General features: G+C 47.7%; 1 protein-coding gene across 2 annotated transcripts in view; it reads left to right on the top strand.

Moving 5' to 3' along the window:
- The first annotated feature begins 698 nt into the window (after positions 1-698).
- Positions 699-12,703, top strand: part of GRAMD2A (GRAM domain containing 2A) — a 63,778-nt gene continuing 51,773 nt past the window's right edge. The window contains exon 1 of one of the 2 annotated variants that reach the window (XM_077918919.1): positions 699-1,069. In XM_077918919.1, coding sequence (XP_077775045.1) covers positions 720-1,069 — 350 coding nt within the window. In that variant the 5' untranslated portion in view covers positions 699-719. The remainder of the gene's footprint in view (positions 1,070-12,703) is intronic. The other variant, XM_028705412.2, reaches the window with a different exon arrangement.

Here is a 12,703-nt window from a genome sequence, read left to right as displayed (position 1 = left end):
GTACTTAAAGGTAAAGGACCCCTGACAGTTAAGTCCAGTCGCGAACCACTCTGGGGTTGCGGCGCTCATCTCGCTTTACTGGCAGAGGGAGCCCACGTTTTTCCGGGCCATTTAGTAAACATGCACAAGCCGGGTTGCGGCAGCAGGGCAATCAATACTCCTATGCATGCTTCCTTTGCTAGGAAGCAAGTCCCACTGCGATCGGACTTACTTCCGAGTAAACCTTAAAAGGCTCAGGCTGCAGGGCCGCAATCTTTTGCACACTCACACAGGAGTGGATCCCACCGAACTGCATAAGGATGCTGCTACCAGAGTTTCTCATCCGGAGCGCAAACCAACGACACGCCACCAACCCCACATTCCCTTATCACCGGAAAGATCTCCGCCCCGTCCAGCACAGGACGCGGCCCCTTTAAGAAGCGACACCGCCGCCGCTGCGCACCCCGCCCAAACCCGGGGGGAGGGACTACGCGTGGAGGGTCAGCGAGCAAGCCAATGAGAGCGCGAGGTTGGGATAGCGCGCGCACTCGGGGAGGGAGGGCCACACAGCCGCCGCCGCTGCCGCCGCCAATAGGCTGGCGAGTGGGCGTGGCCAGTGCCGGGCGATCGTGAGCTGCCGGGAATGACGGCTCCGCGGAGGGGGGATCGCGAGGGGCCGCCAGGCAGGTATGCGGGTTACATCATCCCCGTGTCAGACTGCACGTGGGAACGCGGGAGGGATGCGTGGCTGGGACCCGGGCGCGGGGAAAGAGGCTCCTCGGCTGGGACGCGCCTCGGGCAGGCGGGCGGGGGGCTCCCTGTCCTGCTGCTGCCCGCCTGGGGCTCGGGAGCCGGGGGAGCAGCAGCCCTTTCCCCGCGCCTTCTACGTGCCCAGGGTCGGCCTGGGGAAAGAGCGGGACCCGGCGGCTCCTGCCTTCGCTCTCGTTCTGATCAGCGCAAACGGTTTCCCTCCAGGCTCGTCTCTCCTGGATCGGAGCACTGGTGGGATAGAGGCGGGGAGCTTCGCTGGCGCCTTGGCTTATGCCGTCGTCTGGAACCTTTTGGGCCAGGGCAGCCCCTCGAGGAAAGGGTAAGGGGCGGCACGCCTGACGGGGGTCGGGGGGGAGGCGCGGGCCGGTGCCAAACCGGCGTTTGAGACCCTGGGCTGGCCTTGGGGGCCGAAGGGGGAAACGGGGGCTGCTTTAGATGGTCGTTGAAACTGTGACAAGCCGCCCAGAATCGCTGCTGCGTTGCTTTTCCTGACTGCAAGCCGCTTTAAAATGCCTTTACATATTGTGATTTCCTCTTGCTAACCAGCACTGAGACCTTAGGAATGATGGAATTGTAGAGTCGGAAAGGGGTCTCTAGGGTCATCTAGTCCAACCCCCCCGTCATGCAGGAATCTCAACTAATTGCGAAGGGTGTGTAGTTAATAATTATAACAGGTGGATCCCATTTGCTCATTCTGCTGCGTGGGGCCCTTGTACTTCTGCCCTAAAGTCCTGCCTTGTTGGCACCACCAAGTATGGTCGCTGAAGTTGCATCTGCATGACTAGGGCTGTGGCAGCATCCTGTCAGGGACTGAGCCTGGTAAGAGAGGGACTTGGTGTATCTCCCTGATGGAAGCCAGAGTCTGAAGGGGCCACTCCTCAACAGCCTTGGTGTGGGTCTCCAGGCCGAGGGGCAGTGTTGCCCAGTCTTAACTCCTATAAAGGTAAAGGTAAAGGTACCCCTGCCCGTCCGGGTCAAGTCTTGACAGACTCTAGGGTTGTGCGCCCATCTCTCTCAAGAGGCCGGGGGCCAGCGCTGTCCGGAGACACTTTCGGGTCACGTGGCCAGCGTGACATCGCTGCTCTGGCGAGCCAGAGCCGCACACGGAAACGCCGTTTACCTTCCCGCTAGTAAGCGGTCCCTATTTATCTACTTGCACCCGGGGGTGCTTTTGAACTGCTAGGTTGGCAGGCGCTGGGACCGAACAACGGGACCGCACCCCGCCGCAGGGATTCGAACCGCCGACCTTTCGATTGGCAAGCCCTAGGCGCTGAGGCTTTTACCCACAGCGCCATCCGCGTCCCATACTTAACTCCTATAGCACAGGATAATTCCCCCTTGCCAATGGGATCCCAGCTGCTGCTATAGCAGGTTTTCCTCTCTAAAAGCCAGGATGGGGGAAACTGTGTGTGGCACTCTGGATGTTGTTGACAATGAAGAATAATGAGAGTTGTTGTCTAGCGACACGTGGAGGCCTGTGGGTTCCTTAGCTTTATTCTGAAGAAGGCCTGTGTGGTGTAGTGACGGGGGAGACCCAGGTCCCACCCACTTCCTTTCAGTCATTTGTGAAGCCCACTCTGTAGGCTGGTCGTATCCTAACCCACCTCACAGGGTTGTTGTGATGGTAAAATGCACACGGGGTTAGAGTGGGAACGACTACATACATTGCCCTGACCTCTTGGGAGGAAAGATGGGACCGAAATGCAATTTAATAAATAAAGTTATTGTTCTGATTACTGCCAGAGTGGGTGTGAAAGCTGATTAAATTGCAGCAGGACGTTTCAGAAATTACCCCTTGGGGGTTTGGGAACATTTGTTTGCACTACCTGGTGTAGTAGGATAGTTAAAATAAATAAACAAAAAACCTGTTTTGCTGATGAGAGAATTATAGTTGAGAGACTACTTGCTCGATGTCACTCAGTTGGTGAGCCAGTCGATTCAGGCATAATTCTCAAAGGCCTTCTCTGTGTTGGCACCCAGTTTACAGGGTGCATTCTTTTCAGTGGTACGGTTCTTGCTGATTCTTTTTCTTTTGGCACCAACTTAAGGCGGATCTATCTACTCAAGCTTTTGGAGGATGCTAATTCAGCCAGCCTTGTGATAGAAGTTAGGAGCTGTGCTGCAGTCTTAAAGATTCTTAATGTTTGGTGTATTCTGATTATGATATTTTATCTGCTCTGTTGTTTTTGTGACATGGAATGATTGTTTGTGGTTGTTCTGGGGTCATGAATGATGAGGTGTGGGTCAGAAATATTGTAAACAATAATCAAAGCGGAAGGCTGGATCCTAACCCTTTTCACTCTTACAAAGCTAGGGCATTATGAGGATGAACAGGCTGCAAGAATGAGTTCAGTTTTTGGAGATGAGCCGATGATGTCTGGACTCGGGTGCTTCTGCAAGATAGCAAGGAACACTTCTAAAAATATTTGGATCTGGTGGCCTTTTCGGATGCTTGATCTATTGCTAAAAAGTTTCTTTTAACTCTGGAATTAAAGCCTTGATGCTTCCTGTCAATGCCCAACTCCCCTCCAGGTTTGAGAGTGATGCCTGCTGTCCAGAGACACACGTCCCAGTTGCTAAAATTGCATCATACGGCCGTGTTGGGCAGGGAGAGGTTGAGTGGCAGATTTGGAAGCCGTGGTGTCTTGCCATTTCTCCATACACAATCCTGGCTTTGTTGCTTCTGAGTTGAAGAACTAAACTGACGAGGAAGCTTCTGCCGTTTCTGATTCCCTATAGCCCAACAGGGAAGGTCACGGGAGACGAGTGAGGCGTGTTTTGCAGCAGACACATGCGGGCTTCTGTATGTTAATGATTCCCAGGTGGAAGTTTTGTAAACCTGTGTCTGGTGAGTTAGACAACTTTTATTTCAGGGAGTGCAGTTATGCTCTCACTTCAGCTGGTGCTTGGGGAGCCTGTGCTGCCCCCGTTCCCTTTCGATTTGCCTCTCCTTTGGGTCATCTGCAGGTTAGATTTGGCAGGTTCCTGGGGCTGCCAGCTGACGAAGCTCTTTATGGCATGATTCTGGAAATTCTTCCCCCTGCCCTGGGTGGGATTGCGTGGATGAGACCGTCTGGGAGGCCTGCCGTTCTCTGCTCTAACAGGCCCGGCATTGTTTGCTTTGCACTATTACACATCTATCTCTGCCAGTGAGGACAGAATGTCTGATTTCCCTCCACCTCCCCTCCTTTTCTTTCCTTTTTGCTGTGCTGTCTTTTGCTACACTTGGGCCTGCTAATTATTTTCGGTGTTTCGCTCTTCCCCCACCCTGCTGCTTGCCAGAGTGCTTTCTTTTCCCCCTGTGGCATATGCTGGGATATGAGAAACCGGGGCATCGCGTGACCTTGGAGTTTGGAGGGAAAGCTATGCAGGGTGGCTGAAGCTCTCCCAAAGGACTGTATGTTTCCAAACATCTTGTCCACTTGGCTCTCGGCTGAATGTAGCTTTGTCTCTGTAGCTGGGTTCAGAAGCTGCTTTTGATGGTGGCAAAGCAAAGTAACAGAGGCTTGGAGGTGGGACTTAATTGCTCTCTGTAGGTGGGCAATGCCACCACCCCCAGTGCCAAAACAACGACAGTAGGTCCCAATTTCCCAGGTTGATTTGATTCTTGGATGCCAGTCTGGTGGGTATTGTCTTAGAAACTTTGATTGTTTTGCTTGGCCGGCTGGCAAATTGCTGGGAAAACCCCCTAGAATATTTGGAGATCTAGGTTTGTAGAAGGACTGTTGTAGAGTACTAGATCCACATGCTGTGCCTGAAGAAATTCCTGGGCTTGGTCCTCCAGGTAAGGCTCAGAAAAACTTATCTCCCAAATTCTGGGCAGATGAGCTTTAACACAGATGATACTGAATTGGATGGGCTGATGCTTCAAGGCAGCTTCTTGTGTTCCTAACCTGGGTATGTACCGGCTATGACGTTTGCCTGCGTCAATTCTGATCAATGTCTTGTCTTAAATGACCCCAGATTCTTCTTGAATGTGGCCACTTCCTCCCAATTGTTTATCATTGTTGCTAGCACATGTGTGCAGTGGATGAATAGCTTGGGATCCGTCCATGGAAGACTACAGTGATTGCTTTTTGAGAACATATGACCAGTGTTCGAAGTTCCCCAGGCGCCAGGTGTGTTTTGCTTCTGGCTTGGGTCCAATTGCAACTACCTGGGCACTGGAATGGTGACCACAGTTTAAAAACCTTTACATTAGTCCATCAGAAATATCACTTCAGTTTCCTCTGTGTGTGTTCCTCCTTCTTGCATCCTGGGACAAGTGAATGGTTGTAGGAGCAAGCTACAAGTCAAGCAGTGTAGCTGAGAATTGTAGAATCGTAGCATTGGATGAGACCCCAAAGGTCATCTAGCTCGCTCACCTGGCGAATAGCCATTTCTTTGTGGCGGCCGTAACCTAGATTGAAGGTGCTATTTGGAACCTGGCTTATATATCTGAGTTTATAACATTGCATATAACAGGGTGGATAAAAATAAATGATATATATATATATACACACACACACACACACACACACACACACACAAATCAGATTTATTTATTTAAATCAGAAATTTTTGATTTATATCAGGTTTTTTTTTATTTAAATCAGATTTTTCAACTAAAATGCTTTTGGGGGGAAAATCTTTCTAAAGATAGTTTTCTATTTTCTATTATTGTCCAAAGGCTATTCATCAGGAAATAAGGATTTGTTTTAAGTTTTTCATGTGTGCTAAAACTCAGTCTAAGTTTTTTTAAAAAAAAAACCGTTTAACCACATGGTTACATATGCTATAATGTTATTGCTTTAGTTAAATAAATTGTTTAAATTGTTATTAAGTAAATAATTATTTTTCTCCTTCCAATAAAGTACAGTAGAAAAATTGTCCAAATATAAACAGTTAACTTATTAAACCTCACAATAATTTCATAATTATCTGTCTATGCAATTCTAATAGTATAACCAAATCAGTAATGTTTGATATAACTGTAAAAACTACTCTGAACATTTATTATTCCAAAAATGAAACCTTCATCCGGTTGTAAATATTAAGGAGGAGTCTTTCTGTAAAAAAAATGATTTAAATCAAGTCTTACTGACTAGTGATTTAAATCAAGTCTTACTGACTAGTGATTTAAATCAAGTCTTACTGGCTAGTGATTTAAATCAAGTCTTACTGACTAGTGATTTAAATCGTGATTTAAATCAAATCCACCCTGGCATATAACAAGTCCTGCTGCATTAGGTCAAAGGTCCATGAATTTTAGAATTTTTCATGGCCCTCCATTGTGATGAGAAGTACCAGGCCATGTGTCAGAAGCTGCTGCCGTCTTAATTACTCCTAATATCTCTTATCCCTGCCTTGGATGCACACAGTGTTGGAGGTGGGGCCCAGAGGCATTTGGGATAATGAAGATGGCCACTGTAGCTGCCTCCTCCACCCTTTCTCTCTGCCACTTTGGGCTGAGGGAGTGCCAGGAGTCTGGTGCTCGGCTGCTTTCATCATCCACTGGAGCATGAGGACCTGCCTTATACCGAGTCAGGCCATTGGTCCGTGCAGCTCAGTGTTGTCTGCATGGATTGGTAGAGGCTTTCCAGGGTTGCAGACTGGGGACGTTCCCAGCATTAACTGGGGATCTGAAGGATTGAACCTGGCACCTTCTGCATGCAAAGTTGTGGTGGGGAACCATCTGTGATGCATCGCTGCTGCAGCCTCCCACTGCCACTCCCTCTGCACACACAACCCAGTCAACTTTGGAAGGTCCCAGTCATGAGCAGCTTGCTCCGACCTTCCCTAGACCAGCTGCTGCCAACCCTGCCCTGTCCAGCTATCCTTCATATGCGCTCATTTTTTAAGATCCCACCAAGTTCTTTGGTCGAACCAGTTTGGCAGGTTTCTGTTGCACTTCCAAGACGTACCTGAGGAAAACCAAAACGAGCTCTCGGAGGTGACCTGAGTACAGCAGCAAGAGATATTCACATTTTTGTGTGAGCATTGTGGTTGTCGGAATTATACCCATGACTGAGGCCCTCTTCTCCTGTCTCCATATAATTTCTAGTTCCTAGAGCAATTTGGTTTTTTAAAAACACCCAGAAGGATGGACATTGAAGTTCTTGTGTGGTGCATTAGAAAAATGAACCTAGCAACACCTTGCAGGAATGCACTGCTGTCCAAGCACTAAGAAATCAATAGAAATCGTTAGGAGTTAAATTGATTAGATCAGAAGTTGCTTGCCCATCTGGTTCAGGTTATTTCATCACTGTTTATGAAAGTGGCTAAGAGCAGCTGTTATAATTAGGAAAGCCCAAGGAACATTCAGTCACTGTAGTGAGGTTCTGTCCTTGCCCCTCTTATGTTTTGTGTAGTGAGGGTTATGCCTTTGGCATGGTAACAGCTAAAGAAGAACTCAGTCCCACTGCTCCATAGAAGTAACAGTCTGTACGCTGCCTAGGAAGTAGGATGAATATTGCCCATACTTGTAGTTATTGTTATATCCTATTGGTGTAAGACATGCTTTGCCAAAGGTAAAGTCCTTGTTTCAAAGCAATTGCTGTATTCTGTGTTCTTGGTAGTTTTAGGGGGAAGGTATTCACTAGGGGGGCCTTGGCGAAGTGTATTCTTATTTTATTAATATCTGACTGTTAGGAGAAGTGAAGGCTGAAGGAAAAAGGATAAAACTCCTGGGTGCTAGATCCTCCCCCAAAATTCCTGGGTCTAGTAGGTGATGGAGTTTAATCAGTGGTTGGAGTATTAAAATGGGCAGCCAGGTGCTGGATTTAGCAAAGTGTTAAAATACAGGTGAAACCAGTTTCCCGTTCAGGAAATTGCCGGGAGAAGAGCCATTACGGAGAACAAAAGGAAGGTAATGGGCGATTAACACAGCAAATACTCTGTGCCAGTAGATGGGTCTGAGCCCCTCCTTCAAGGGAGAGATAGTTAGAGACAAAGCAGAGTTGAGTCTTGGGATTGCAGTTGGGGATGATGTGAGCTGGAGGAAAAATAGTTGAAGGCTGTAAGCATCAGCAAGCTGGAGAGAAAAAGTGGATGTCTTAAATGCAGCAAGCTGAGCAGAGGCAGAGCTACGGGAGAAGCAAGACGCTTTGGAGTGTAATGCTGGCAGCTCCTCCATCGCTGGCTCAGGTTGTATATATGTGTAAATAAACCATATATCATAATGATAGCACAGTCTCCACCGTGCCTCATTTGCAAAGAAAACATGAGCCCTGGGTAAGTGCCTGGAATCTCTCACAACTCAGAGATTGCAGTGGCGCCTACAGAAATATATTCTTATTTTATGAATATCTGGCTGTTTAGGAGGAGGCAGAAGTGAGGGCTGAAGTGGGGAAAAATAAAGCACCCATTTTGGGGGGGGGGGCTAATGGAGAATATGTGATGTACCAGAGGTGGCCCACATAGTGCCATCCAAATATACTTGGACTACAAGTCCCATCATCCCCAGCCATAGGCCATAGCTGGGGCTGATAGGGGTTGTAGTCCAATAACATCTTGAGGGGACCACATTGACTACCCCTCCTATGAGTTCAATTAATATTGGACTCATTATTTGAGTGTGAACCTCTGTGTAGCCAAAATGAGGAAGGTGTAAGCAAGGACAGGGGAGCCCAACATTTGCAGCAGTACAACATACCCCTCAACTGTCCTGATAAAACCAGGGCATCCCAGGTTTTTTGTGTGAGAGCATGGCGGCCATTTTGGGCACCATGACCTCACGCCATCTCACACTGTAAAAGTGCAATTTTGAGGGCCGCAATCTCAGATAGTGACCCAAAATGCACATTTTTGAGTGCCCTGAAGAAAACACACCTTTTGGGGCTGTGATCTTGTGTGGGTCATGTGACTTGTGCACAAGTGTTGTCCCAGAAGACGTGTGCCCTGTTTTTTCACCTCAGCATTGGGGAGAGTATGGTATAACACAGGGGTGGTCGGATACTGGGGCTGTGGCTCCGATCTGGTGGAACGCTCTGTCACAAGAGACTAGGGCCTGCAGGACTTGACATCTTTCCACAGGGCCTGCAAGACAGAGCTGTTCCACCAGGCCTTTGGCCAAGGCACAGCCTGACCCCCTCCTCTGATAATTCTTCACAGAACTCCAGCCCAATGGTTGCCATCAATTTGATTTGAACTGATTTTATAATGAATTGATTTTAGAATGCTGTATTATTTTACTGTCGTTAGCCGCTCGGAGCCCGGCTTCGGCTGGGGAGGGCGGGATATAAATGAAAATTTATTATTATTATTATTATTATTATTATTGCCTGGTAAGAACAGAGCATGCTCAGTAAGCTGGAGTACTGACAGAGAGTTTTGTGGTGGAGAGAGAAAACGGCAATGAACTGAGAATATCCTGAGAACGGTTAGCATTCATTGGCTGACTGGCACCCTGCACAGACTCACGGCATTTTGTTGCAGACCCACTTGCTATGTAATATTTTTCTTGTCTGCTTTGGATCCCTACAAAAAGGGACTTTGCTTAGCCTTTTCCCTCCTTGCTAGCATAGCCCCGCCCCCTGCAACACCCCCCCAGCTCCCTGTGAATAAATATGACTCAAAAAGCTGCCTTTAGCATTTCAGTTATTTCATATTTGCCGTGCTTTAAGGAGGAGCGCAGTGTGACTTGTCAAGTCTTCACTGCCCTCGTTCTCAGCATGATTTCGCCAACAAAGGATGCCCTTGCTTGCTGCGTGTGTCTGTGTGTGTCCGTCCCCCGCCTCCGGCTGTAGAGAAGCGTAGCATTTCTCCGAATCTGCACGCAAACAATTTCCACTGGAATGCAGGCTGGGGCAATGCAGCCGTACCCATCTAGAGCAAGGAAATGAGGTCACTGCTGAATGAGGGCTGTGTCTCGGAAATTCAGGCTGGCTGCGCGAAACTCTCGGGACCTGGCGTGGGCATTCTCCAGCAAACCTCTCCTGGGAGTTTGACTCAACATGCAGCAACGTGACGGGCTGCCGACAGCTTGACTGGGACTCTGTCGGGCAGGTCTCTTGCATAAGGTGCCTTGCTATGTTCTCGGAGAAGCCAGGGAGGATGGTTCTCTGATGAGGAGCTGCTTCCCACATTCATTTTCTATGGGTGGCTAACCCGTGGTTAGGGACGCGGGTGGCGCTGTGGGATAAACCCCAGAGCCTAGGACTTGCCGATCAGAAGGTCGGCGGTTCAAATCCCCGCGACGGGGTGAGCTCCCATTGTTCAATCCCAGCTACTGCCAACCTAGCAGTTCGAAAGCACGTCAAAGTGCAAGTAGATAAATAGGTACCACTCCGGCGGGAAGGTAAACGGCGTTTCCGTGCACTGCTCTGGTTCGCCAGAAGTGCCTTAGTCATGCTGGCCACATGACCCGGAAGCTGTACGCCGGCTCCCTCGGCCAATAAAGCGAGATGAGCACTGCAACCCCAGAGTCGGCCACAACTGGACCTAATGGTCAGGGGTCCCTTTACCTTTACCTAACCTGTGGTTGCTGGACTGCAGCTCCCATCACCCCTGACGGTTGGCCATGCTGACTGAGGTTTTCAGCCATACAAGATAGCCAGGTGCCAGGCGCACTTTGTGACTGGCACGGGTCCAACTGCGACTATGTGGAGATCTCTGGATGCCAGGCTGGCGACTGGAGAAAGCAAAATGTCCTTTCGAGAAGGATTTGAAATATTTTCCTTGAAGCTTGACTCTGATTTATTCTGGGTTTTTAATGTATGATATTTTAGTGTTTTTTGGTTTCTATGGAAGCCGCCCAGAGTGGCTGGGGAAACCCAGCCAGATGGGCGGGGTACAAATAAATTATTATTATTATTATTATTATTATTATTATTATTATTATTATTAATGGTTTTAGTTGATGTTTCAGTGTGTTGTAAACCGCTTTGAGATCTGTTCTTTAAAATATAAAGTGGTATAGAAATGGAAACAACAACAACATTATTGTTGGAAAAAAGGCACTTAGACATTCCGTTGTGGCTACCATAACCCAGGTTTAAGGTGCCATTTGGCAATTAGATTGCATATTTGAGTTACTAACACTGGCTGGTGCCGTTCTGTTTTTATTGGGATTCTTGGTTTTCATAGACTTTATATATGTATATAATTTTAATTTTATCAATTTTTAATTGTTTATTAATGCTTGTTTCCCCCGGTTCTTATAAGCTGTCTTGAGTCCCGTCAGGGGGTATATAAATAAATATATAATCAAAAACTAAATTAATTACAACCTTAACAGCTGCCCTGCTGGTTCCACCCCAAACGTCTGCCTAGGCCATGGCTGTTCAAATGCAGCTGGACTAAAACTCCCCTCAGACTTGACCCTGGGGCTGATGGGAATCTGGAGGGCCACTGGTTCTCCATCTCTGAATGGGCCCTCCCAGAAGATAACAGCCATGCATGAGTGCTCATCTCCCACCTGCAAATGAGAAATGGTCACCAAAACCCCCCACTAGCAACGTAATCCTAATACCATTGAATTTGTGAGCAGGGCTTTTTCCCTCCCCGGAACTCCGTTCCAGCCCCTCTCAGGTGGGTGCCATTGCCATTATGAGAGGACAAGGGAGGCGTTCATGGTGAGTTCTGGCACCTCTTTTTTTCTGGAAAAATAGCACTGTCTGTGGGTAACTGTATTTTTTTTTTTTTAATCTGGGTCTTAAATGCTCGTAAAGCGAGCTCTAGGAGGCTTGCTGTGGAAAGGGAATTTCCACAAGTGGACATTGCCACAAGGAAAGCCATCTCCCTGGTAGCTAACACTCCTAGTCCAAACCTCTGAGCCGACCTAGTTCACAGCCCCTGATACCCAACTTAAGATATGGGTAGGTTCCTGCAGGAGCAGGTGGTCCTTCAGATTTGGGAAGTGAGTTGTGCATCTTCATCTCCCTGTGGGAGGGGGCCGTCTGTGAATCGGTTCTGAAATTCTTGCGGGCAAGATGCAGCGACGAGGATGGGTATATTTCGAGGGCTCAGCCATTCAGCCGGCAGCCTTTTGCGGAATGAGGCCAACAGCTGTTGGCCTCCTAATCAGGATGAACTTGGTGTTCTAAAAACGGGAAAAATATATCGGCCTTAGTTTTAAGCCTTGGTATGCCTCTGATGTGTTTATGTAACCACATCACCCTTGATTTCGGGTGGCGCTTGGGGGGCTGACGGCATTAAATTGCTACTGTTTTAGTGTTACAGGGTTTTGTGCGTGGTGAAATGTTTTTGCCGGTTTCTGAAAATGAAAACCAGCTTTGCTTGGCAGAATGGGAAATTTGAGCACAGAGGTCACGGGGATGCTCTCAAAGCAAAGAAGGAGCAAGTCATTATTGTAATTGTTTTGCATTTTTTTATTATATTTTGTGTTACTTTGTGTTGTTCTGGGTGGCTCAGAGGCTGCCTCTTGTGGCTAGAATGCTGTCTAAAATGGTACTTCTGGCTCATCTTCAGCTTGGAATCAACTAAGACCACCTGGACAACCCTTCTGGAATACAAAAGAAATTAATAAAATAACAAGAACAACAACTGGAAGTCTAACCAGAATTAGCTTTATTAAATATATTTCTAGACAACAATCTGGATTCACATAATAAAGAATTAATAAGCCATTTATTACAAATGACGAGACCCAGCATAACCAGATACTGTACTGGAAATGTCTTTCTGGCACAACGATTGACAACTGACACAAAACAGTTTGGGAAACAGCCCTCCTGGAGAGGTTAACAAATAAAGTGTGGTTGACACGTGAACAGATCAAGAAAGATGGCTTTACCCCTGAGTGATTTAATTGCATAACATATGCCAGTACTCCAAAAAATGAACAACCCTCCGCCTCCCGCATTTGACTCAGCCTCGTTGATCTAAATTTAAACATAAATTATTATATTTGAACCCCGCTTCCATGTTCATCAATACACCAACACTTTACAGGCAATGAACGCTTTGCACGGGAGTTGAGTTCCTGACCCACACGCATATAAACCCACTCTGC

This window comes from Podarcis muralis, chromosome 14 (assembly GCF_964188315.1).
Source record: "Podarcis muralis chromosome 14, rPodMur119.hap1.1, whole genome shotgun sequence".
Taxonomy (NCBI): domain Eukaryota; kingdom Metazoa; phylum Chordata; class Lepidosauria; order Squamata; family Lacertidae; genus Podarcis; species Podarcis muralis.
The sequence above is the reverse complement of the archived record's forward strand: the minus strand, read 5'-3'. Positions and strand labels throughout refer to the sequence as shown.